General features: G+C 56.7%; 1 protein-coding gene across 2 annotated transcripts; it reads left to right on the forward strand.

Moving 5' to 3' along the window:
• The first annotated feature begins 409 nt into the window (after positions 1 to 409).
• OTUB2 (OTU deubiquitinase, ubiquitin aldehyde binding 2) lies at positions 410 to 20,902 on the forward strand. 2 transcript variants are annotated; one of them, XM_005605415.4, is made up of 6 exons: positions 410 to 636; positions 10,720 to 10,815; positions 12,160 to 12,278; positions 16,368 to 16,452; positions 17,026 to 17,220; positions 18,163 to 20,902. In XM_005605415.4, exons 1-6 carry the CDS (start codon positions 634 to 636, stop codon positions 18,367 to 18,369), a joined length of 705 nt encoding a protein of 234 aa, XP_005605472.1. In that variant the 5' UTR covers positions 410 to 633; the 3' UTR covers positions 18,370 to 20,902. The 2 variants fall into 2 exon arrangements, with proteins under 2 accessions (XP_005605472.1, XP_023484094.2); XM_023628326.2 differs by having other exon boundaries at positions 633 to 963.
• The last annotated feature ends 2,285 nt before the right edge of the window (positions 20,903 to 23,187 follow it).

Genomic DNA, 23,187 nt, shown 5'->3' on the forward strand with positions numbered 1-23,187 from the left:
TCATTCAACAAACATTAATTGGGTAGCTGGCAACCTACTGATTCATGAGTCGGAAGGGGGTGAAACATTATTTAGAAGCTATACCAGGGCAGGCGGGTAACAATGTTATTGGACACGTGTTCCCTAAGTGCCTGTCCTCTGATCTTGAGCAAACTACTTATGTGACCTTGTTTAGGAATTAATGAGGGCCAGCTAATCTTTCAGAAGACCTCAATTTGCAGTTTTGGTCAAAAGCCCTTCAGCCTTTACAAATGAAGACCTGTCTTTCTGGGTTGGGCTAACTCCTTTGCTAGTTAAAGGCTTTCTGTGACTTTAAAGGGGGGCGGTACCCTGTCAAATGGACCCTAAAGCATAGGCTGACGGCACGTGAAGTCCCACCCACTTTCTGTGACGTCCTGCGCCCCGGCTTCTGATTGCCCCCTTCAGACGTCAATCGCGGGGCGTGTGTCTTGCTGGGACACAGTGGAGGTCTAGCCTCTGGTTTGCGGAGCGGTCGGGTGTATTCTGCGCTCGCCCCCACGCCCTCGAGGCCCCAGCCGCCCAACTCAACGGCGGCGCCAGCCCGTGGCTCCCGTGGCGCCCTCCCGCACCGGATCGCTCCTCGCTGGGGCGGGACCTGGCCCGACGGTCACTATGGTCAGTGGTCGTGGGGGGAAGGAGGAAGGGGGAGAGGGAAGGGGCAGGCGGTGGGCGGGGTCGTCGCCGGGGCGCATGTGCGCTCGCAGGACTGGGGTCCGGCGCGAGGCTCAGCCCCCAGCGAGGGACCCGCGGCGTTCGCATCCCCGCGAGCGCCAATTCCAGACGGATTGGGGGGGCCCCGGTCTTTCCTCGGAAGGCCCTGCAGGGCCCGGGACGCGCGCCGCCGTCCCCCGAGGACGCCCAGCGCAGAGGACCCAGCCCGGGCCCCCGCCCCCGGCGCGCTGGTCCCAGGTGTCCCCGAGGGAGCCGCCCCGACGGCGCGAGGTAGGCTCGCCGGGAGCGGGGACAGGGAGGCTCCGGGGCTTAGGGTCGCCCCCTCTTTGTTAGTAGCCTCCCAGTCGGCAGCTCACGGCCCCACCTACCCGACGGCTCAGCCGTCAGAGAGACCCAGCCCCCAGTCCCACGAGTGGACCTGGGGGCGCCCGGGTGGCTGGCCATTCTCTCCGTCCCTCGCGTCCACAGAAGGCGTTTGGAGTTAGGTGCCGCTTGGAGAGGCTGTCTCAAGTTGGGAGGCACATGAATGAGGGGTCCAGGCAAAGCAAAGGCTACAAGAAGCCCCGATTCGGAGTCCTGTCTGAGCAGAAAGGGCCCCAGAGACCCCCTGAGCCAGGCCAAACCCTGGGCTTGGTCAGGTGGGGAAACTGAGGCCCAGGCAGAGAAGTGACTGGCACTGATTGTGGTGGACTTGTGACTTGAACCCAAGCCTCTGGACTCCTAGTCCAGTGCTCTTTGTGGTCATCAGTCCACCTTCTGGGTTGGGCGTGGGGGGCGTGGGTCAGGCAGTCTGCAGGGAACTGTGCAGTGGTGACCCCCTGAAACCCTGCCCCCCTGAGCCCCCTGCCCTATAGGGTGTAAGGGCTGGTGTCCTGGCTGTGGTCGCACGGCCCCAAGTTCACATCTCCCCCTCACCCCGTGGAAAGGCAGGAGGCTTCGGCTGGTCCCTCCCCTCCCAGAACTGTTCTGCACGTCTGCACAGTGGGCTGCTGGGAGGACCGTTGGAGGTGATGCGTGTGGAGTGCTGGGCCCAGGTCGTCAGCCACAGCTTTTCCTGTGATGAGAGCCCTGCAAATGGATGTGCACAGGTGCCTGGGTCTTCGCCTTTGGCCTCCTCCCTCCATGTCTGGGCAGGGAAATGGGTCACCACGGCAGGGTGCTGCTGGCCTGGGGCGTGGGTCAAAGCCTGGTCATGGCCTGGCCTGTTTTGAGGGCGGCGTGGGCAGCCCGTCATCTGGCTGGACTGTCCTGGACAAACCAGCCTGCTGCTGGGGCGGGGCTGCGGGCCTCTGGGGCATCTGGAAGCTCCAGCTTCCTGCTGCATCCTGGTGCCCGAGGGTTTACCTGGCTCTGCTGCTCCTGGAAGGCGGCCCAGGTGTTCCTGCATCGCCCGCTAGGAGTGGCAGGAGCTGGGTTAATAATGGGTTTAGCCACCCTGAGCCGGTGGCTGGCATGCCTCCCGCCACTGCTGGGTAGCTGAGAGCAGGGCAGGGGCGCTGGGGTCTGGGACCTGAACTTCTGGCCTCTGTGCTGCCCAGTGAGACCTCTGACTCCACCTTCCCATCTGCCCTGGACTCTACAAGACTGGAAGTTAGAGGGCAGGTGGGGATCAAAGCGCCAAGCCCTCATCCCGCCACAGGGGGCTTGGGTGCCTTGGAGGGGGATGGGGTGGTTAACCCGCTAAACAGGATGTCTGCCCGGGAATCATGGGGAGGCTGGGGCTGTGTGAGAGAGACAAGGGGCCTGCCCTCTCTTGGGAGCTCACTGCCTGTGGTCAAGACAGAGCTGGACACAAGCAATTCCTGAGCTGCTGCTCATGGCCTAAGAGGTCTGACCAAGGGCTTTGGGGTCACAGCAGAGAGCAGGTGCACTCTGAGGGTGTGCACAGTGTCAGGAAGGCTTCACAAGGGGGCCTTTTAAATGGGGTGTTGAAGGATATATAGGAGTGTTCAGGAAGGATCTGGGGAAGGGTACATTCCAGGCAGGGTGGGACAGCATGCTTAAAGCCCTGGAAACGTGGTTAAGAAGGGGATATTCTGGGAAAGGAGAGCATCTGTGTGGATGCAGGGAGCTCAGGGGAGGGAGGAGGTGAGTCTAGAAAAGTAGGTGAGGTCAGAATGTGCTGTGAAGTGCTTCACGTGCTGTGCTGTGGGGTTCGGGTTTTATTCTGCCAGTGGGGGAACCATAACACATTTTTGACAAGTAAGACATGGTTGGCTTGGATGATCTCTCTGGTGATGGAGCTGGCACAGGATGATGGGGCAATGCAGGGTGACGGGGCAGACGCAGGGCTGCCAGTGGTGGTCTGGAGTCGGAGCTGGCTCATCTATTTGTCCACTCATCCACTCAGGATGCATTTTTGGAGCATTGCTGTGTGCCAGGCACTGGGGAGCTGGTCGTGACAGGCAGGCAAAGTCCCTGTCCTCATGCAGTTGACATTCTAGTGGAGGGAGACAGAAAGAATTCGAGTCAAGGAGTGAACCTACCTGTCAGAGAATGCACTGGAGAAAGAAAACAAGTCAAGGCAGTGGGGGGGAGGGGGGAAAGGGCAGCTTTTGACAGTGTGGTCAGGGAAGGCTTCTCTGAGGAGGTGGCATCACCTGAGTCATGTGAAGAGGCAGAGGAGCATTCCAGGCAGCAGGAATAGCATGTGCAAAGGCCCTGAGGTAGAAAGGGTGTGTTTTGTTGGAGGAACACAGAGAGGGTCGTTGTGGCAGGAGCTCAGGGAGAGTGAGGTGAGCAAGGCTGGATGCCTAGGACCTGGGAGGCTGTCATCAAAAGGTGTAGTCTTTTCCTAAGTGAGGGAAGCCGCTGGAGGGAACTGAGGGAGGGGGTGTCCTGGTCTGGTTTACATGGTACCAGCCTGCGCTGGCTGCTGAGAACGACGGTGGGGATGGGGGGCAGGAGTGGAAGGTAGGAGGTGAATTGGGCAGACACCGTTGCAGCCTCCCCGGGGGCAGATGTGGTGGCTCAGGCCTGGACCCAGGAGCAGAGCTGACGGGGAGGAGGAGAGTGGAAGAGGACTCCAGGGTCTTTGGCATGAGCTCTGGCTGGATAAAGGGGCATTTTGCAGAGCTGGGGACCCCTGCAAGGGGAGGCAGGTGGAGCACAAGAGCAGCTGGGGCGTAATTCGGGGATGCTGGTCAGACATCCCGGTGGCTGCTGGCTGTTTGCGGCCAGAGCACCAGGGAGAGGTCAGGGCCGGAGACAGATCTCAGGTCCATTAGGAGGACATCGTGTGAGTCCAGGCGTCAGATGGGGGGCCGGCGTCTGCGTTCACGGTCTCCGCCAGGCCAGCCAACAACTGTGACCCAAGCGGGCTGGGGGCCCAGATGCAGGGTCGTCCCTGTTTCCTGAGTGAACAGCAGAGAGGGGGCCTGTGGGTGACAGGCTGAGTGATGGCCCCAAAGATGTCCACGTCCTCCTCCCCAGAACCTGTGACTAGGGGACCTCCCTGGGCAGCAGGGACTTCGCAGCTGTGACGATGTTCAGGGTCATGAGAAGGGAGATTCCCCGGGTGGGCTCACTGATGTGATCGTGAGGGTCCTTGTAAGGGGGAGACGGGAGGGTCAGAGGAGGAGGAGACGTGGCAAGGGAAGGAAGGGATCATGAGCCGAGGAAGGCAGGTGGCTTCTAGAAACCGAAAAAGATACAGAGAGGGGTTCTCCCCCGGAGCATCATAATAAACCTGTGTTGTTTTAAGTCACTGAGTTTGTTATAGGAACAATAGGGAACGATTCAGGGCACTGGGTCTCCCCTAAGTCTTTAGCCTCCAAACGTTTTCCATCACTCATCAATAGAAGTTTCTGGTCCTTCTCTATGTTCATATATTATACATCAGCCCTAATGCAGACATTGAAAAGGGCGTTTCCTTCCAGCCCCTGCCACAGCCCACTATGGGGACCTCAGCCCCAGGCAGGCAAGGCACGGGCTGGAGCCCTGGGGACCTCTGGAGGTGACGAGGACCTTCTGAGGGGTAGGTTGCCCAGGGTCCGAGCCCTGCCCTGCTGGTGGGTGAGCCTTGGGGCTCTGGCCTCTCCTGCGGAGGAGTCAGGCCACAAGGTGAGTCGTTGGTTCTGCGGGGCCGGGCCTGAGGTGGACTCAGCCAGGTCAGCCCTGCTGGTGGAGCAGCCTCAGAGGGAGGTCAGGCCGGCCGAGGGCAGGATTGCCTGCTGGGGCCCAGGGTGGGCCCGTGAGAGGCCGGTAGGCACCTCAAAGCCCAGGTGAGTGGATGTACACGGATGTACCTAATAGTACGTTGATGTGGGCTTTGCAGGTAGAGGCCTGAGCTGTTGAGGAGTCATCAGGAAGGGACAGTAGGGCACATATTATGGCCAGGTGGATTCGCTTCCTGGAGAGTGAGAGGATGCAGAATACCTTTGATGTGCTGGGTGACCCAGGGTCCAAGTCCCCACCTGAGATTGCCTCACTGTGTGACCTCGGGCCAATGGCTTGACCTCTCTGTGCCTGTTTCCATTTGTAAAGCAGTCATATTGCGAGGCTTAAATGAGATAATCCACAGCCCCTGGCCCACAGTAAATGCCCAGCAAAGACAGCTTCATTCTTTCAACGGGCGATCACTGAGCACCTGCTGGGCGCCCGCTGCTGTTCCAGGCACTTGGGGTACACCTGTGCACAGAAGTGACAAGGGGCCCTGTCCTTGTGGAGCGTCATTCTTCTATTATTTCCCCTCTCATGAAAGCCCAGAGAGGCTGGATTCAGATGTGAGCTGTCTCTGTTCAGGAGGGGCCCCCCAGGAGCTCACGGAGAGGCAGGGATCTTGCTTGGGGTACCCCGGCGTGAGATGGGGCAGGCTATGAGGGCCTGCGGGACTGAGCCACCAGAACCCACTCCTTCCGGCTTGGCCCCTTGCCATCCTGCAGCCCCTTGTCACCCCCACCCCACTGTCTCCTGGGGGTGCCTGGAGATCCTTGCACGCTGCTGGCACGGGGGGTCCCCATGGGCGGGGGGCACAGCAGCTGTGGAGTGGGAGCTCCTGCCTCGCCCTGGCGTGGGACCTCTCCCAGCTCCGCTTGGGGACCTCGCTCAGGGCTGCGAACCAGGGTGGCTGGACCTGTCGATTGGGACCCAGTGGAGGGCTGGGCCGACCTGGCTTTCTGCTGGTCCAGGCTCCCAGCGAAGCCTCAGACCTGCTCTGCACCCCAAGCTGGCATGAGTGCCTCCGGCCAGTTCCAGGGCTGCTGAGGAAGAGCCAGTGATGGAAGAAATGTCCTTTTCTCACTTGGAAATACGTTCCTGACCTGACCTGCTGACGCTGTTTGCAAGCAGAGGCGCTACCTGCCTTCTTAATTAATTAGTATCTATTTGCAAACTGGCGATTAGAGGCTAAAGTCCTGTCAGGTGGCCTGATTGGGGCTAAAAGGACATTGTCAGATGTGGCCTGTCTGTCCTTTCCCCATAACATCCTGGAAATTTTCAGCCATAATTTAAACAACAAACTGCCAGTTAGTTGGTTTGTTGCCATGGTCAAACCCAGAGCATCGTTCCTGATTTATGGGCCAGTAAACTGAGGCTGAGCCCAGGTTCTCCCTGGAGCTGGGGACTCTGTTTTTTCCCAGGGCTGTGGCCGGGGCCCTGCTGGAAGGGAGGCGCTCGGGGACCACCTGGGCAGACCAGGGTTATTCTGGAGGCGGGCAGGCAGGGACGTGACGGCGCCAAAGGAGAAACCCACCTGCCTCCCAGGCGCCCCGTAAACACCCCTGGGACCACGAGGGGGCGCTGGAGCCAACCCAAGGCTCCATCACCTGGCGCTGGAGCAAGCCCACCAGGAGCCCTTTGTCAGGAGGGGTAGATCTTAAACAGAATTGAGGAAAGTGAAGAAAAAAAGTCTCAATATCTATAGAATGATGTGTGCACATTTAAAACACATGCCGCTATAAAACAACTCTGTAGTTTTAGAAAGACAGTTTTCCACTTACGTGCGGTCCCAGGATGGACAGATTCGTAGAGACAGAAAGTGGAAGCGAGGTTGCCCCGGGCGGGGGGAGGGGAAGTGGGGAGTTAGTGTCTGCTGGGTAGAGTTCTGGTTGGGGATGATGAAAAAGTTCTGGGATGGGTGGTGGTGATGGTTGCACAACGATGCGAATGCACTTTGTACCGCAAACTGTACACTTCGAACCGTTAAGATGGTATATTTTGATATGTGTATTTTACCACAATTAAAAAAGAAGATGCACGTTGAAAGCCATCCCGTGGGGACTTCCTCTAGGAGGGGTGGGGGGCCGTGGGGGGTGCAGTGCTGGCCCTGGGTCCCGTGAACCACCCTCAGCGGCTCAGGCCCCTGAACTGCTACTGAATATTTGAATATTTATACTGAAATTCATCAAAAAGGGCAAGTTTATATTCCTGGGACACGTGGAGAACCGAGACAGGCTGGCAGGCCGCGCATCCCCCTTCCTGATCCGCCTTGAGAATTCTTCCTGTGACCGTCGGTGGTCTTTCTACACTAAAGAACTTTTCTCTACACATTTAAGATGAATTCCTTCGCCTCCTTTCCGCTCCCCCATTGCCATCCTCTCAGAAACTGCTGATTCAATGTAACTGACTTTCTGCCCTTCTCTTGGCGCCCCCGCCGCCCCATTTTGTTGGTCGGGGCCATCCAAGCCGAAGCAGCAGTAAACACAGTTGTACCACTTTTCAGTCCGTGGCTGAAGAAGCCCCGAGCCATCGTTTTAAGTCGGCTGTCTGTGAAAACAAGACTTCTGTTAGTGAGGGAGGTGACAGGACTTCGGGAGGTGATGAGACCGTGCGTGGACGCGTGGAAGGATGTTGCAGAGCGGGCACACCTGCTGTTTTAAATGGTTACCAGTTCGTCGTCTTGCCTCCCCCTCAAGGCAGAGAGGGGGTCTTTAATTCTGAAGCGTGTGGGGTCCCGCGGATATTTGCTTTATTAGCACACAGTATGAGTGCAAAATTAACTGTACGCCAGCCCTTGTACCTTATTGACATTATTCTGCCAATAATGTCAACCTTCCATGATTTAGAATAGATCAGAATTTGAAGTTAAAAATGCAAATGAAAATGGAAGACTTTGAGGCTCCAAGTCAGGCCCGCTCTCTCCTCGAAGTGCAAAGAAGTCAGGTGTGCGAAGCCGGCCCTGTCCTTGGCATGGTTAGAAGGCCTGAGGGCAATGGAACAGACAGTGACTTGCCCTCTGGATGTCACTGATGTCTTCCAACACCATGTCCAGACATGTCCTAGAAACGTCTCTCAGACTGGGGGACGCCATTGTGGGCACTGAGGACCCGAGCCGGGTGGGAGCTGTGCTGTCTCTGGCTGGGGGAGCCGCAGGGCTGGGAGGTTGGGACCCGGCCTGCTGGTGAGAAGGCCTGAGACTGCCCTGCACACAGCGTTCCTCTGAGGTCCAGCAGCCTTGGTCCCTCGAGAGCTCCTGGCCTCTGGGCCCTGTCTGCCTAGAAGCTTGGCTTGCTAGAATTTCCGGAGGCTTCAGAGTCAGACAGACCAGCATGAAGTCACTTCCTGGCACAAGGGACCTGAGCTTGTCAGTAGAATGAGTATAATTGTTAGTGAAGATTAAGTGAGATAATGGGGATATGTATGCCTCTGTCCGGAGCTTGGCACGTGGTAGGTGGGCATTAATGACACCTGTTGTTATTTCATACATCTTGGGCTTAGGGTAGCAGTAGATCATCAACTATCTTCATTGTTTTGGCTTTCAACCTCATAGTCACAGGATGGCTGCAGTGATGTAGACATTGCATCTGCATTAAAGGTAGGAAGCGGGGAGAAGGAATAGGACATGCTGTCTCTGTTACTTTTATCCAAAGCCAAAAACCTTCTCAGGAGCCCCCAGCGGACTTTTCACGGATCTGGTTGTCCAGTGCCAGTCAGGTGGCTGCCATAGCTGCAAGGGAGGCTGGAAAAATCATGGACGAAGAGGTTCGGATTGTCGTGACTTAACCCAGGCATTTTACATCGTGTTGCCCAGAGTACAGTAGGGACTCCTTAAGTGGGGAAGACCTGGGTGGTGGCTGAGGGGAAAGCAGCCCACAGCATCTGCCCCAGAATGGTTGTTTGATTCCTCCTGACGGTTTCCCACTGTTCTGCCAGCTGCTGCTGTGGTGTCAGAGCAGAAGTGAGGAAGGAACCTGAGGCTGACTTAATTTTGCAAAGGAAGAAGGGTGGGTACAGGATGGAAGCTTCCAGAAGCAGAACCTGGCATCCCTCCCCCCACCCCCAAGCATTTGCATGCTCTGTTCCCTCTTTTGGAAAGACTTTTCCTTCTGTTCTTCTTTGGAACAACAAATTCATCCTTCTCCACTCCTGGGCTTTCCTCTGGGAAGTTGCCCTGAGCCCCCAAATCCAGGAAGGGCATGTTTGTGGCCACCAGACGGGGAGAAAAGGAGTAAAGTGTGAGTTCAAGAGAGAGCCCATGCCTGATTCAGATGGGGTAGGGCAACCAGGGAGGCTTCATGGAGGAGGTGGTTTTTATTCACTCACTTAACAAACATCTCATCTCCTGCTTTGTTGCAGGCCCTGTGATGGGCCCAGGGGAATCAGACAGGTGAACGGAAGGTCTCAAATGGTTATACGAGCTGTCCTGCACCAAGGGAGGCCTGTGTGGCTTTGGAGACTGATGGGTGGGAGCCTCCAGACCCCCCAGAAATGCCCCTTCCCAGTCACAGCATGTCTCCTCTGTCCTGGATGTGGGAATCGGGGCCAGAGAAGCTCGTTGTCAGACAGAAGTTTGGAGCCTGTGTGACGTGGAGTCACTTCCGCCTCATTGGATGACCCCGTGGCCCAGCGCTCTGCTTCCGGTGCTGAGCTTTGGACAAATCTAATCATGAAAAATCCAGACACGTTTCTCTGATTGGAAGGAGGCTTGTAACATCAAAGGCTGCTCTGTGAGCACCATGGCACTGGGTCGAGGTCATCATCTTGCCAGTGCAGAGGCTGAGAGGCCACCTGGGAAAGGCCCTGTGGTCAGGGGCATAAAGTGACAGTGGCGAGCTCTGGGGACAACTCTGCCCAATTGATGGCAGGAAACTCGTGGAAAACTAGATTTCCACGTATGAAAACCCCAGTTACCATCGCACACAATCTGTCTTCTTGGGTTGTGTGCAGCTCCCAGGGCCACTTCTTTTAACTGTAAACTACACGGGGCTTTAACACCAATTTCTCTTACGTTATTTTCGTGCTGAAATCAGAGCTGGTTAGAGGCAGGGCTGCATTTCCCGCTTGTCTGAGCCCTGAGTCTGGGCAGGAAGAGCACAGGGCAGAGATGAGGTGGCGGGGAGCTGGCTGTTAGAGCAGAGGTGGGCCCTGGGCCTTCCTCCGCCACCGCCTCCTCCCTGCCAGGTGACCCCCGTTCAGCGCTCCAAGGCCCTGGCTCGCGGTTGGGGGGCGGCCCCTCTCTCTGGGCCGGGCTGACCTCCACTCTGGGCTGAGCTGCAGTGTGAACTTCCACCGGTAGGTGGCGCACAGAGGTGTCACCCTCCTCCACCTGCTCCGTGATCTCTGCCCAGGAAGTCTCCCCCTGGCACCCCCCGACCGCTGTAGGGGACCTCCCTCCATGTTCCACACAGTGTGGCCTCTTCTGTGACCCCGTGTCGTTACTGTTTCCCCCCAGACTGTGAGCCTTGCTGGGGGGCAGTTGCCTCTGTATTTCCAGCAAGTACCACAGTGTGTGGCATGGGCTGGATGTTCAGGAATCGTTGGATCGTAAAAGAAGGAATGGTGAGTGAGGCAGGAAGGACGGAAGGAGACAAGGGGACACACTGTGCTCCAGCAGAGGTTCACTCAGGTAGAGAGATGTTCTGTAAAACGAAGCTCTTCGGAAGTTACAAGCTGACACCGCTACATGACGGGCCGGCCCTGCCTGCCTGCATGGGGGGCCTGGCGCCCAGGACGCTGGTGACCTCCTCACACGTGCCTCTCGGGGAGGAAACAGTCCCTGTGTCCCGTAACGAGCAGTTCAGAGGCTTTCTACTTGGTGAAACCCCTCTGTTGCTTTTGAAATTGTCACAGCGTTGCTTTCTCTTGCAGAGTGAAACATCGTTCAACCTAATATCAGAAAAATGTGACATTCTCTCAATTCTCCGGGATCATCCTGAGAACAGGATTTACCAGAGGAAAATCCAGGTGAGGCCGGGCCGGGGGGAGAGGATCCTCGATTAGACAGGCTGGAGCTGGGAGCAGAGAAGGAGGAGCCACTTGGAAAACAAAGAAAGGCTTAGAGCTTGGAGCAGGTTCCTGGGCAAGTGGAAGAGCTCCCTGGATGTTTTGGTGTTGGGCATTTGCCTTAGCGAGAAATCCTTTAGTTGCAAAAAAAAAAATGGCAATTTTGTTTAAAGCTAGGCACTATCTAGAGGGTTTATTTACTCACCGAGACCGCATTGCAGCATTGCGAGGTCGGTACTTTTTTACCCACCTTTTACATCTGAGGAAACCAAGGCCCAGCGATGAAATGGCAGGCCCACAGCCCTGCAGCGCGGGGGGGGGGGGACCGGCCGGGAGTTGCAGTGTGCAGCTGGATCTCCTAGACGCATCTGTAACGGCTCTGCTGGGGCATCGCTCTGAGGGAAAGCGACAGGGTGCAGGGGACAAAGGGTGGGCAGCAGCCGGGCACTCCCCATCTCCCGGGCAGCACCCTCTGCCCCTCTCCGCACCCTGGCGGGTCTGTCTGTCTCCCCAAGCTGCAGTGAGCACTTCCCGGGTGGGAGCCAGGCTGGGCAGCACTGGACTCTCGTGTCCCCAGAGCCCTCCTGGGACGAGAACAGGGTTTCTGAGGAGTACGTCCCTTCCTGCCAGCCCGCCTCAGCTGGGCCCCCTCAGCTGTGAGCCTTCTCACTGCTGTGGTGGGAGCAGGGCCTCCTGACCCCTTGAAAACCACGCTCTGCTGTCAGAACCCTGGCTGTAACCCCATGAGGCAACAGAGGGGACTCCAGGCCGTTTGGGAGGGAAATCGACAGCAGGGAGCTGAGCTGAGGGGCCCGTGAGGGGAGGGCTGCGCCTCTTGAGGAAGATCTGAAGGACTGGCCAGCCTGCCTAGTGATGCGAGAGGAGGCCCTTCTTGCGACTCTGCAGCCTCCTGGCCGTCCACCCAGTACCCCCTGTCACTGCCACGCCGCCCAGCCATGCACACAGCTTGTCCTCCTCCAGGGAGCCTGCCTGGACTTCTGCTCCATGGCACCCAGCTTCCCCGGCCCCCCGTCACCGTCACCTAATTGTCCATCTTCCCCCTAGACTGTAGGCTGCCTGAGGGCAGGGCCATGGCCCCATCACCACTGATGCCTGACACCCAGGTCACACTCAGCGTAGTTTTATATTCGTGGGATGAATGAGAGTCGGGAGCCTGTGAAGGGGCTGCAGTCTGAGAGGAGGGAGCAGGTGTTCCCTGGGGGAGGTGGGCCGGCCCTGACAGGACACAGCGCACGGAGCAGGCGTTGCTGTCACAGACATCCGCGTTTCCTTCTCTCCCCACAGGAACTCAGCAAAAGGTTCGTGGCCATCCGCAAGACCAAGGGGGATGGCAACTGCTTCTACCGGGCCCTGGGCTATTCCTACCTGGAGTCTCTGCTGGGGAAGAGCAGAGAGATCCTGAAGTGAGTGGGGTCAAGGGGACGCGGGGTGCTCCCTGCCTCTGAGGCTGTGTTCTCTGTGTTCTGGGGGCCCTGACTCTCCCTGAGGGTCTTTCCTTGGCACAGCCTCCTTAACCCGGGGTGCGTGGGGGAGCTGCGTGGCAGCATTGTTGCTTTGGGGGGATGCCCGGCTGCCCGCTGTGGTGGAGTTGGGGGCAGCCAAGGGGCTGGGGGTGGAACGGGTGCCCTTGCAGGTGTTGCAGGCCCCTGGTCTTAGTTAGCCTGGGCAGGTCCCACTGGGTGCATTGGTGAAGACCCCCTCCAAAAAAACCAGACAAAGATGCTCTGCCCCTGCGTTCTCAGCTATTTCAGCCCACCTTGGCCTCCAGCGTGAGGAGCCAGGGGTCTGCCCGTCAGGCCTGGGTCTCGAGGTCGGTGCTGGAGGTCTCGTCCAGCACTAGCAGCCGTCTGTCGGACCTTCATGTTTTGGCTTCGTTCAGGGCTTCTCACACCTCACCAGTTGTACAAACCACCCGGGGTCTTGTGAAGATGGATTCTGACTCAGTAGGGCTAGGCGGGGCCTGAGATTCTGCCTTTCGCACAAGCTCCCAGGACATGCCCCACTGTGCTGGGCCTCAGACCACGCTTGGAGTAGCAAGGAGCTAAGAGACCTGCTTCTTAACCTTGGGGGTCTCACAGCCCAGAGAGGATTTGATGAAGGCCACGGGCTTCCTCATCAGAGACACCCCCCCACACACACACTCCAGCAACGGTGCAGAGTGGCCACGGGTCACGGAGCACTTGGGGTTGATCCGTGGACCCTGGTGCCAGAAACCCTTTCCTGAGGTGGATTTCTCAACAGCAGCACTGCTGGCGCTCTGGGCTGCATCACTCTCGCTGGGGCGCTGTCCTGTGCACTGTAGGTGTTTAGCAGCATCCCTGGCCTCCACCCGCTAGATGCCCGTAGCAGCCCCCTCCCCAAGTCATGACAATCAAAAATGTCTCCAGACGTTGCTAAGTGTCTCTTTAAACGAAGTCAGCCTTGATTGAGAACCGCTGGGTTCAGGCCGTCATCTGCTCGAAGTTAGACTCCCTCAAAGAGGGTGGGAATGAAGCCTGTTCCTTATTGTGAACGAGCCGTTCGTGTCATTTATTGAATGACAAACTGGCAGAGCCCCTTTTGACAGACAGTCAGCATCTCAAGTCGCTCTCCTCCCCCTCCTCCCTCAGCCCTGTGGGGGTGGAGGCAGTACGGTGTGGGGGGCTTCCCCACCCCCTGGCCCCAGAGTTGTGCTGCACAGAGGCCCTGGGCTTTGAGGTCAGACCTCACTCTCTTGCTTACTTGCTGTGTGACCTTAGGGAAGTGACCGGACCTCTCTGAGCCTGTTTCCACATCTGTGGAAGGTGGATAATTTCACATAGCTGAGAGGGTTGTTGTAAGGACTCAGCAAGGTGATGCAGGCAAAGCGTGGGCCCTGTGTCTCTGTACCAGCCCTGCATGCTCTGTCAACCTTCATCCCTACCCTCCGTCCCTCCCTGCGGTCATCACCCAACCCGGTGCCGCACACAGGCCCCATTGTAGGCCCTGGGGATGCAGCAGTGAAGGAGAGAGACGAGACTCCTGCCTGGGGAGCCTGCATCCCGGTGGGAGAAGGTGGACAGCAATATGAACAGCACTTGATGTGTTGTGGGAGAAAACCAGGCTGGCCAGGGGTCGGGGGTAGCAGTTTTAAGTAGGGGTTGGAGAGGTAAGGGGGCAGGTCACGTAGGGCCTCATGGGCCTTTTTAAGGACCTCGAATTTCAGCTTGAATGAGATGGAGCCACAGAGGGTCTGAGTGGAGCGAGGGGCCTGACCTGCTGGCTGCTGCGTGCAGGACAGCCTGGGCGGGAGCAGCGGGGCCGCACTCAGGGAGAGGCCCAGAGGAGAGATGGCAATGGTGGCGTGAGCAGGTAGAGGGCAGGCTCAGAGTCCAGACACGTGTGGAGGTGGCGTCGACGGGATTGCGCACACTCAGGGGCGGTGCACGGGCAGGAGCGTGAGTGGAGAGAGGCGTCAGGGACGACGGCCAGGTGTCGGCCTGAGAGGTGTCGGCGTGGAGAAGCCGCTGCCGCAGAGGGAGGTGGGGCAGCCACAGGAGCTCCACTTTGGCCATGCTAAGTCCGAGCTGTCTGTGAACCGTCCGAGCGGGGGCCCAGTGGGCGCGGGATGGACGAGGCGGAGTAAACTGGGCCTCAGGAACGTCAGATGACTTGCCCAAGGTCCCACTGAAGCTGGTGTGCAGCTGAGAGCCTGCGCTTCACGTCCCGGGCTGTCCGCCTTCCCCTCCTCGCCTCGTGGGGGTGTGAGTCCCACTCGACTCGGCCTGTGGGCTGCTCTTCTGTGTCCCCAGTGCCTGGCACAGTGGGGTGAGCACTGGAGAGGAGTGAGGTTCAGGGCGGGTGGCTGGGGACGAGGGGTCGGGGCAGGAGAGCCGGGGACAGAGCTGTGCACATCGCAGCCTGGCAGGGACAACGTGAGCAGAGGGGACTCTCACAGCACGCCTGTGGAGGCGCGCTACCATCACACATGCACAGAAAGGAGCCTGTGGCCCAAAGCCGGAAAGCAAATTAACAGCGGGGCTGTGACTCCCAGCACAGTGCTCGTCCCCACACGTGCCCCGGCCAGATCAGACTTAGATGTGGCCAGGCCGAGGGCAGGTTGCCTTTCAGCAAAAAACGCCCCACCCTCTGGTTTAGGAGATGTTTCCACTCCATACACCCCTGCCCACCCCGTCTCCCACAGCAAGGCCCCTAAGCCGCAGGCCTCTCTCGTGCCTTAGTTAGTCCCTTGTGAGAACCCCGTCCTGTGTCCTTGCGGTCTGCTCTCCCTTTCCAGGGGAGGGGCTGCAGTCCTGCCTGTGCCAGCTGGTCCCCCAGAGCCTGTCCACTTGTGTGGGATGTGTCCCCCTGTCCGTGGACCACTGTCACTTGGTCTGTGTCTCGTCTCTGCTGCTATATTGTATCCTGGGGCCAGGGGCTGGGTGGGGCTCCTTGCCATCCCCCCAAGAGTACCAGGACAGGCCCGAGAATGGGGCCGTGCCATTAGGGGGCCTGCGGTGGGAGCAGAGAGGGACGATCCGGCACTGACCAAGCAAGGGCCGTCCGACCAGGTCTTGAAGGGCGGCCAGCGCCAGCCCAGGTTTGACGGCCGTGGGGCGGGCAGGCCTGGTTTGCGGTGTTAGCGATTCCTGTGGTATAAATACTCCCGTCGTGACTGACTTCACGCTGCCACCCTGGGGTCACTGAGCAGGGGGTTGGGAGGAGACACGCAACACACACGTACAGTCCAAGTCGTGATTCCACCATCCACACGCGCTAGACACAGATAACCTCCCAGCGTGGATCATGTAAAGCAGGTAATGAGGAGGTTTAAATATTAATTTTGTTTGTTTCTTAGTAGAATTTATTTAGTTGTAGAGTCACATAACTTGTTTTTTAAATAATGGCTGTGTTTAACACCTGGCTGGCAAAGTCCTTGAGAATTTGACCGTGGGCTCTCGTGAGCGGTACACACTGGCACCAGCACGCCGCTGAGCAGAGGCTCCCCGGCTGCAGGACTGCGGGTGCCAATGCATGGAGTGGCTGTGGGGTGGGAGGGGCTGTGTGACTGGACCGGGGATAAGCTTGGAGCTCAGCCGGGGCCCTCCCTGGACGTCTGTGCCGAGGAGCTGGTCACTCCAAGGTCCCTGTGGAGAAGGGCCCAGAAACCAGGGAAGGCCAGGCATGGCCCAGGCCAGAGATGGTGATGATACGGCAGGAACCATGGGGACAGGAAGGAGGGTCAGAGTCAAGAGACCTTTGAAAGGCAGGATCCATGTGTCTGGGAGTGGGTGGTGATTACCCCAATTTCCGCATCTGTGAGATGGGTGTAACGCCCGCCTGCCAGAACTGCATACAGTGGGGAGGACAGAACAAGTCATGTGTGGTCCAGGTGGCGGTGCTTTGTAAGGTAGGAAAGTCCGGCACCTGTTAGTGACATCCATCTTCTGAGGTGTGGGTGAGAGCGGGGTGACAGTTGGCGGTCGCTGTGGCACCCCCATGTTTCCCCGTGAGCATCAGTGTCCTCCCTTTAGGTTCAAAGAGCGCGTGCTGCAGACCCCAAATGACCTCCTGGCTGCTGGCTTTGAGGAGCACAAGTTCCGAAACTTCTTCAATGCTGTGAGTTGGCCTGGGCACGATGGCTGAGGGACCAGGTCCTTCCACGCTGGCAGGGCAGACAGGAGGGAGCACTGGCCGGAGCCCCTCACAGCCTCTGGCTCTCATGCCCCTCGTGCTCCTCCCAGTTGCTTCCTGCTTGTGGGGACATGAGGGCGCAGGGAGCGCAGGGCCCTGCCCTCCCTCTGGGAGGAGGCGCCTCGTCTGGGGCAGTAGCTCTCAGGCTGGAAACTTCCACCAGCTTCCTTCACCCCATTCCCTCTGCACCCCACTCCCCTGGCTCCCATTAGCGAAGGGGGTGAGGTTGGAGGACTCTCAGTTCTGAATCTGTAAATAAGAATCCCACCCACGACAGTGATGGAGGGAGAGCCCAACTGCTGTTTCCTAGACAGGCCTCCAGGCTGAGGTGCTCATTGCAGAGTACTTCTGACTCTGTTCCTTAGCTTTGGTGGGATGTCAGACTGATGGATTTTGGTATCTTAATTTGAGGATTTCAAAGTGAAAATGCGCGTGGGGGGAGCCCCGTGGAGGGAGGGGCGGGGCCTGCCCCGGCTGAGCCCACCCGGCGGGGTCCAGTTTTACAGTGTGGTAGAGCTGGTGGAGAAGGACGGCTCGGTGTCCAGCCTGCTGAAGGTGTTCAACGACCAGAGCGCCTCGGACAGGATCGTGCAGTTCTTGCGCCTGCTCACCTCAGCCTTCATCAGGAACCGTGCAGACTTCTTCCGACACTTCATCGACGAGGAGATGGACATCAAAGACTTCTGCACTCATGTAGGTCCTCAGGGTCTTAGGTTTTGGTGACCCGGCTCCCAGTCCGGGGCTCTGCTCTTGTCCCTCTCTCCTTAGGAGACTTTAGCACCAACATCCCTAGCCAGGGGACTTGGGTGTCACGTCCGCACTTGCATTTCAAAGAGCACTAGATTAGCAAGCCAGAAACAGATCCTACTTGAGCTGCCTGAACTGTGTGGCTTTGGGCAAGTCACTTTCCCTCTCTGGGCCTCAGATTTCCCATCTGAGAAATAACGGCTTTGGACTGGCCTGTTTACAGAATTGTGACTAGCAGCCCGGGAGTGACATCTGCCCTGAGATGTGTTTTGTTTATGATGTATGGTATTTACCTGAAAGAGCTGCCAACTTTTACATATTGGGCAATTTTCATATGAATTTCTGGATTTCTCTGGAAGAATCAGAAGATCCAGCTCCCCAGGCCTTATACGTGCAGGGCAACAATCAGCAGGAGCTAAGTGGCGGCTGCCCTAGTTGTGTGGGACACACTTGCCTGCCTGCCACCCTCTCTGTCTCTTCAGCATCCGACTCCCTCCCTCCCCCTCCCTTGCCTGGCCCTCTGTAAGCATTGAAGCTTCACATCCCTCATGACGGAGTCCCTTTCTGTTCGGAGAGTCTTAGATTGTGTGCGTTAGGAAGCCCAAGTCCTGCCCCGCTTCCAGACTCCTCCAAGTAGTGTCCTCTTCTTACATACGACTAGAGGACCTGAATCAAAAAGATCTCGATTCAAGCCGGGCGGTCCTCGCGATTTCCAGCTGCTCCCTCCTCACCACACCTCCCTCCCTCCTCTGTTGTGGGTTGTGAGGATTATTTCCCAGCGCAGAGACTGTGACTCGGGACCCTGAAAGCCGGGGTTGGCCTTCTCACTTGTCCTCTGCCAGGCCTCCTTCCTAAACTGGGTTTGGGTTTTCACTTTGGCCTTTGCAGGAGGTGGAGCCCATGGCCATGGAGTGTGACCACATCCAGATCACGGCCCTGTCTCAGGCCCTGAACATCGCGCTGCAGGTGGAGTACGTGGACGAGATGGACACGGCCCTGAACCACCACGTGTTCCCTGAGGCTGCCATCCCTTCCGTTTACCTGCTCTATAAAACATCCCACTACAACATCCTTTATGCAGCCGATAAACGTTGATTAATTTTAGGCCATGCAGTGGAACCTGTCACCTAACGGGACTGCATTGTGAATGGAACATTCCGGCTTTTCAATTTTTTAAGCGATTTAGACTGTAGTTGAAAAAATGTACAGCCTTTTGGGCAAAGTCACCGGGAATGAGGCCTACCCATTACGGACTGTGGTATCTTTGTGATATTTTAGTATTTATTTTCCTGGAGGATCAAATGCTTTCTGACTCGGGGCCAGGAAGCCAGGAGCCCTGGTGCTGCTCCCAGTTCTGTGACTTTAGGTCACCTCTCCTGTCTGGCCCTGTTGCTTCATCTGGAGGAGGTTCCTGCCAGTGTTGACACTCTATTGTGTAAAGATGAGGTCCTCTGGTTTCTTTTCACCAGGGTGGTGCCTCTCTCTAGGGGAGGAGAGGCTCAAGGTCAGCTGTCTTAAGTGATGTACCAGTTCTGTAAAAAAGGACCAAGTCCTGGGGCCGGCCCGGTGGCGCAGCGGTTAAGTGCATACGTTCTGCTTCAGCGGCCCAGGGTTCGCGGGTTGGGATCCTGGGTGCAGACGCAGCACCGCTTGGCAAACCATGCTGTGGTAGGCGTCCCACATATGAAGTAGAGGAAGATGGGCATGATGTTAGCTCAGGGCCAGCCTTCCTCAGCAAAAAGAGGAGGATTGGCAGTAGTTAGCTCAGGGCTAATCTTCCTCAAAAAAAAAAAGACCAAGTCCAGTCAGCTGGTGGATTGGACATGGGTGCGTGCTGCCTGAAGCCCTGGACAGCTGAGACCTACTGGAATGAGGGCTTCAGTGTGGTTCCCAACATTCATGATGGGAGTGTTTTCTTATCCCTAACTTAAGAGTAAAAAGAGACTCTTATGCCAAAGTCTAGAAAGGGGCCTTCAGCCTTCGGCGTGAAGCTCAAGTTGTTGGGCCCCTCTACCTCTCTCAGGGCCAGGCCTGTCTCCTTTTGGAGGGCAGGCCTTCAGGGTTCTGCTGCCAGCGCCACCTGAACAGAGGCTCGAGTAGGACTAGAGTCTGGGACCAGGAAGCTGTCTCACCATCCCCAGCGTATCCTGAAAGTAGAATCTAGATACCAGCCAGGTGGAGACAGGGCACATGCAGCCAGACTCCAGCTGAGCAAAGCAGACAGGTTTTGCCTGGCTGTTTTTGGCTTCTTTCCCCTTCTGCTCGGTTTATGGGCTGGCGAGAGGTTAGGTGGGAAAGAACAGAGACAAACCGAGGAAATTGGCAGTGGGGAGAGCTCCCTCGTGGAAATGCCTGGGAGCAAGAGCCCTGGCTGGCAGCTTCCTCGTGCGTCCAGCTGGATGTGCCCCTTAATAACCTCTTCACTCTCAGGACCTCAGAGCCCTGGTTGGGCCGGAGTGCTGCTAGCGAGCTCTCTTCCTCTGCGGGAGGAAAAGGAGAAGGCAGCGGCGAGGAATTGCCCTTTGGGGTACTTCCTTAATTGAAGGCCTTCTTCTCATCACAGGTCCCATTCTGCAGGGACTTCTTAGCATCTGCTGGTGCTGCAATGCTAATCTGGCCACAGCCAGACTGGCCTGGGGAGGCCGGGGTGCAGACTGCTCCGAGTCCTGGCACACAAACGTCAGATTTCTGTCACTCTCTGCCTTTGTGAAGACAGACATCAGGGTGCTTTAGATCCAGGCAGGAACCTGGGTTCCCACACTGCCCTCAGCTGGCATTTGGACCCAAGGGCTCAAGCTAAGTGATTATGTCACTTTTCCACAGGAATGTAAACCTGACCCTGATCTCTGAATTGGTGCAGTGTCCCTGCTCAGGGTAGGAGTGCTAGGGTGGTGACAAATACACTGGAAGTGTGGGGGGAGCGTGTTACATGATTTGTGACTGTCACATCCTCTATTTCCAAACTGAAAGGCATGAACACACGGCGCCGGGCTAAGCCCTTGGGTGCAATGAGGGCTTGTGAGATAGGTCCTGGGCCTCTGGCCGCGCTCTCTAGCACAGCATAAGCAGCACTGGCCGCCACCTGTCTGCATCTGTGGCTTGTGTGGCGTTTACAAAAGCAGCGCTTTCTCTCTGGCAGACCGGCTGGAGAAACCCCTCTCAAAAGTGCCTATGCTGTGCTTCCAGGCCTGAGAGCCTGCTGGGCTCCCAGGGGACCCTCTTCCGAGGAGAGGTCCCCTCAGTTTAGCGTCAGGATGCCCCACAGAGGCAGGCCAAGTTCCTGTCATGGTCTCACCTTCTGCTTTCCCTTTTCACAAAACCATTGGCCAAATTCTGGTCTCCAAGGAAAAGCACTATGAGAAGGAGGAGTGGCAGGATCAGTGAAACGTGAAGGAATGTGTTAACATCCCGCCGTCTGTGGAAGACACCTGGCTCATCCACTGCAGCTGGTCTTCCTGGAGTCACACCGCCTGGATGATTCTCCGCCCCGCACCCCATGAAGCCATCTCTTTCCAGACCAGAAGCTAGAGGGAAAATTGCTTTGAGAGTTTGTCTTTGTAACTGCACATTTGTTACTTTCTTTCCAAAAGAAACTTGATAAATCAATGGGAATATTTAGCAACAAAAAGAGCAAACTGTCCTTACTTTTGACTAAGTTCTATTTTAAGCACAAAGGGGCTCTGGAGCCAGACTGGGTTCGAATCTCAACTTTGTCACTTAGTAGCTATGTTACCTTGACCAAATCACTTTCTCTCTCTGAGCCCCAATTGCCGTTTAGTGAAATGGAGACAATACCCAGCCATCGTGGGATTATGGGTTAAAGTGGAACGAGACTGTGTGTGTGAAAACAACTCTGAGACCTGACACACAGTGAGTGCTCAGAAATGGGATGCTCCCCACACCCTGCCCTGTGGGGAGCTGCAGAACACTGCAAGATGGGGAACATGCCACCTTGGCAGTGGCGCTGTGGCTTCCCAAACAGAAGTTTGGGAACCACTGGACAAGTCTAAGAACCAAACACATTCCCACACTGAGCAGAAATGGGCGTGGGGTCTATGGCTCAGCGAGTGGTTGCCCAGGGGCCCCAGGTCCTGTGGGAGGTGGGCCAGGCCCTACAGCTTCCCTGGACAGTTGGTGAAAACATTTTCCTAGCATTAAAATTGCTTCCATAGCAACTTCTGTCCTGGCTTCTTAGTATTTGGTATCTTGCATGCACTGAAGATCAACACTACTGTCACATGGGGCTTATGTGTGTGAGTGGGTGGCTTAGTGGGGGAAGTGGGGGGCTCCTTGTTTAGTAGAAGATCCAGACACTCAGGAAGTGCTGCCCTTGGGCTGGAGGTGCCAAAAGAACCAGGCCTCACCAGAGCTTTACCTCATCAGGTCAGAGAGCAGAAGTGCCTGCGAGGCTGGCCTTGTCTTTTAAAACCTACCCTCATAACACATCACCCCACCAAGAAAAGAGGGCAAGGGCAGGGTGTCAGCCGACATCAGGGTTGCCTGTTTGGCTTGTGACATGAGACCTCATGCCTCTTGTGGCTGCTAAGGGATCTTGAGCCTGCTTAAACCTCCACTGCATCATTTGGAAAATGGAGAGTCCCCCTGCCATCCTCTGACAGCTGTCACTCAGGAGCTGACCTCACAGACTAGGGCTGTTTTCTTTTGCATTCTCCTTTCCAGGTCATCAGTGACACTGGGGTGACCTTCCTTGGCAACACTGCTGTCTTTAAGACCAAAGCAGTTTTCTGAACTTACCCTGAGCCCACAAGGAAATATCCAGGATTCTAATGCCAGCTCTGCGACTTGGCTTTGTGTGATCCTCAATAAGTCTTAACCTCTCAGTGTCACTTTCTCAACTATAAAAAAGGGTACTAAGACATGTCTCAGGGCCTTCATGGAAATGAAATAATAAAAGTGTCTAACAGTGCCTGGGACTTGGTCAACACTCAGTGATACCTGAATCTGAGTTTAGGCCAACTATCCTATTGCAGTTACCCAGGGGGCTGCCATCCCACCTACCTTGCCAGCCGTGAGGCCAAAGGAACACCTGTTTAAAAGCATAGACTTAGCTGTGCAGAAATCTGTGCTTCTCCCATGATTGTGACAATTGTGGCTACTGACCCAGACCAACCCAGAGAAAGCTGGGGTGGCAGCAGGTCATTGGTTCCCTCAGCACATACTTATACCATGCCCTGACTTAAGCCCAAGGGCTGCAAGGGCTAATAAAGCAGCCTCTGCTCACAGACTCAGCAAAGATGACACAGTGTGGCAAGTGCTGTGAAGAGGGTAGGTACGGGTACTATGAGAGCCCACCGGAGGAACACTTGGCCCTCCTGGGGGTTCAAAGACCCAGAGGAAGAAAATGTAGCAGTGCTCAAGGACAGGAAAAGGCAATCGGGCCCAGGGAAAAGCTTGTGCAAAGGCTGAGGACGAGAGAAGGGGCATGTGGGACTGTGAGCAGCAAGCAGTTCTGTCACACGGAGAGGAGAGGAGAGGAGAGCCGAGGCAGGGGAAATCGGCTAGGGCCAGATCCCAAGTGCCTCCCACGCCAGACTCAGCATGCTGTCACTGGCTTCCTCACAAGCAGTTCTGTGATGTTAAGAAAGCTTGTGTTCTCTTGGAACTCGAGGATGGCAACCCCTTCCCCGTCCACTTCGCAGGGTGGCTCAAACAAGACGAGCTGTGAACAAGTGGTAAAGAGCTAAGGAGCTGTCAGGTTCTGCTGTGTGGAAAAGGAGAACACAAGCTAAGATGCAGGCAGAGACGATTTTATAGTAATCTGCAAAACTCTCAGGCCTCATGCTCCATCCACACTCTCCAGCGGGGGGACAGACGCCTCATGTGTATCCTGCAGCCAGAGAATCAGGACAGTATCCCCCACGTTCTGGCTAAAAACTCAGAATGACAGGCTGG

The sequence above is a fragment of the Equus caballus genome, chromosome 24 (assembly GCF_041296265.1).
Source record: "Equus caballus isolate H_3958 breed thoroughbred chromosome 24, TB-T2T, whole genome shotgun sequence".
NCBI lineage: Eukaryota > Metazoa > Chordata > Mammalia > Perissodactyla > Equidae > Equus > Equus caballus.

Excerpts from the sequence above, each read along its gene's own strand:
- OTUB2 (XM_023628326.2), top strand. The coding sequence starts at position 634 with ATGGTCAGTGGTCGTGGGGGGAAGGAGGAAGGGGGAGAGGGAAGGGGC. Across the intron at positions 10,816-12,159 it reads TTTACCAGAGGAAAATCCAG|GAACTCAGCAAAAGGTTCGT; the intron begins GTGAGGCCGGGC and ends CTCTCCCCACAG. Across the intron at positions 12,279-16,367 it reads AAGAGCAGAGAGATCCTGAA|GTTCAAAGAGCGCGTGCTGC; the intron begins GTGAGTGGGGTC and ends TCCTCCCTTTAG.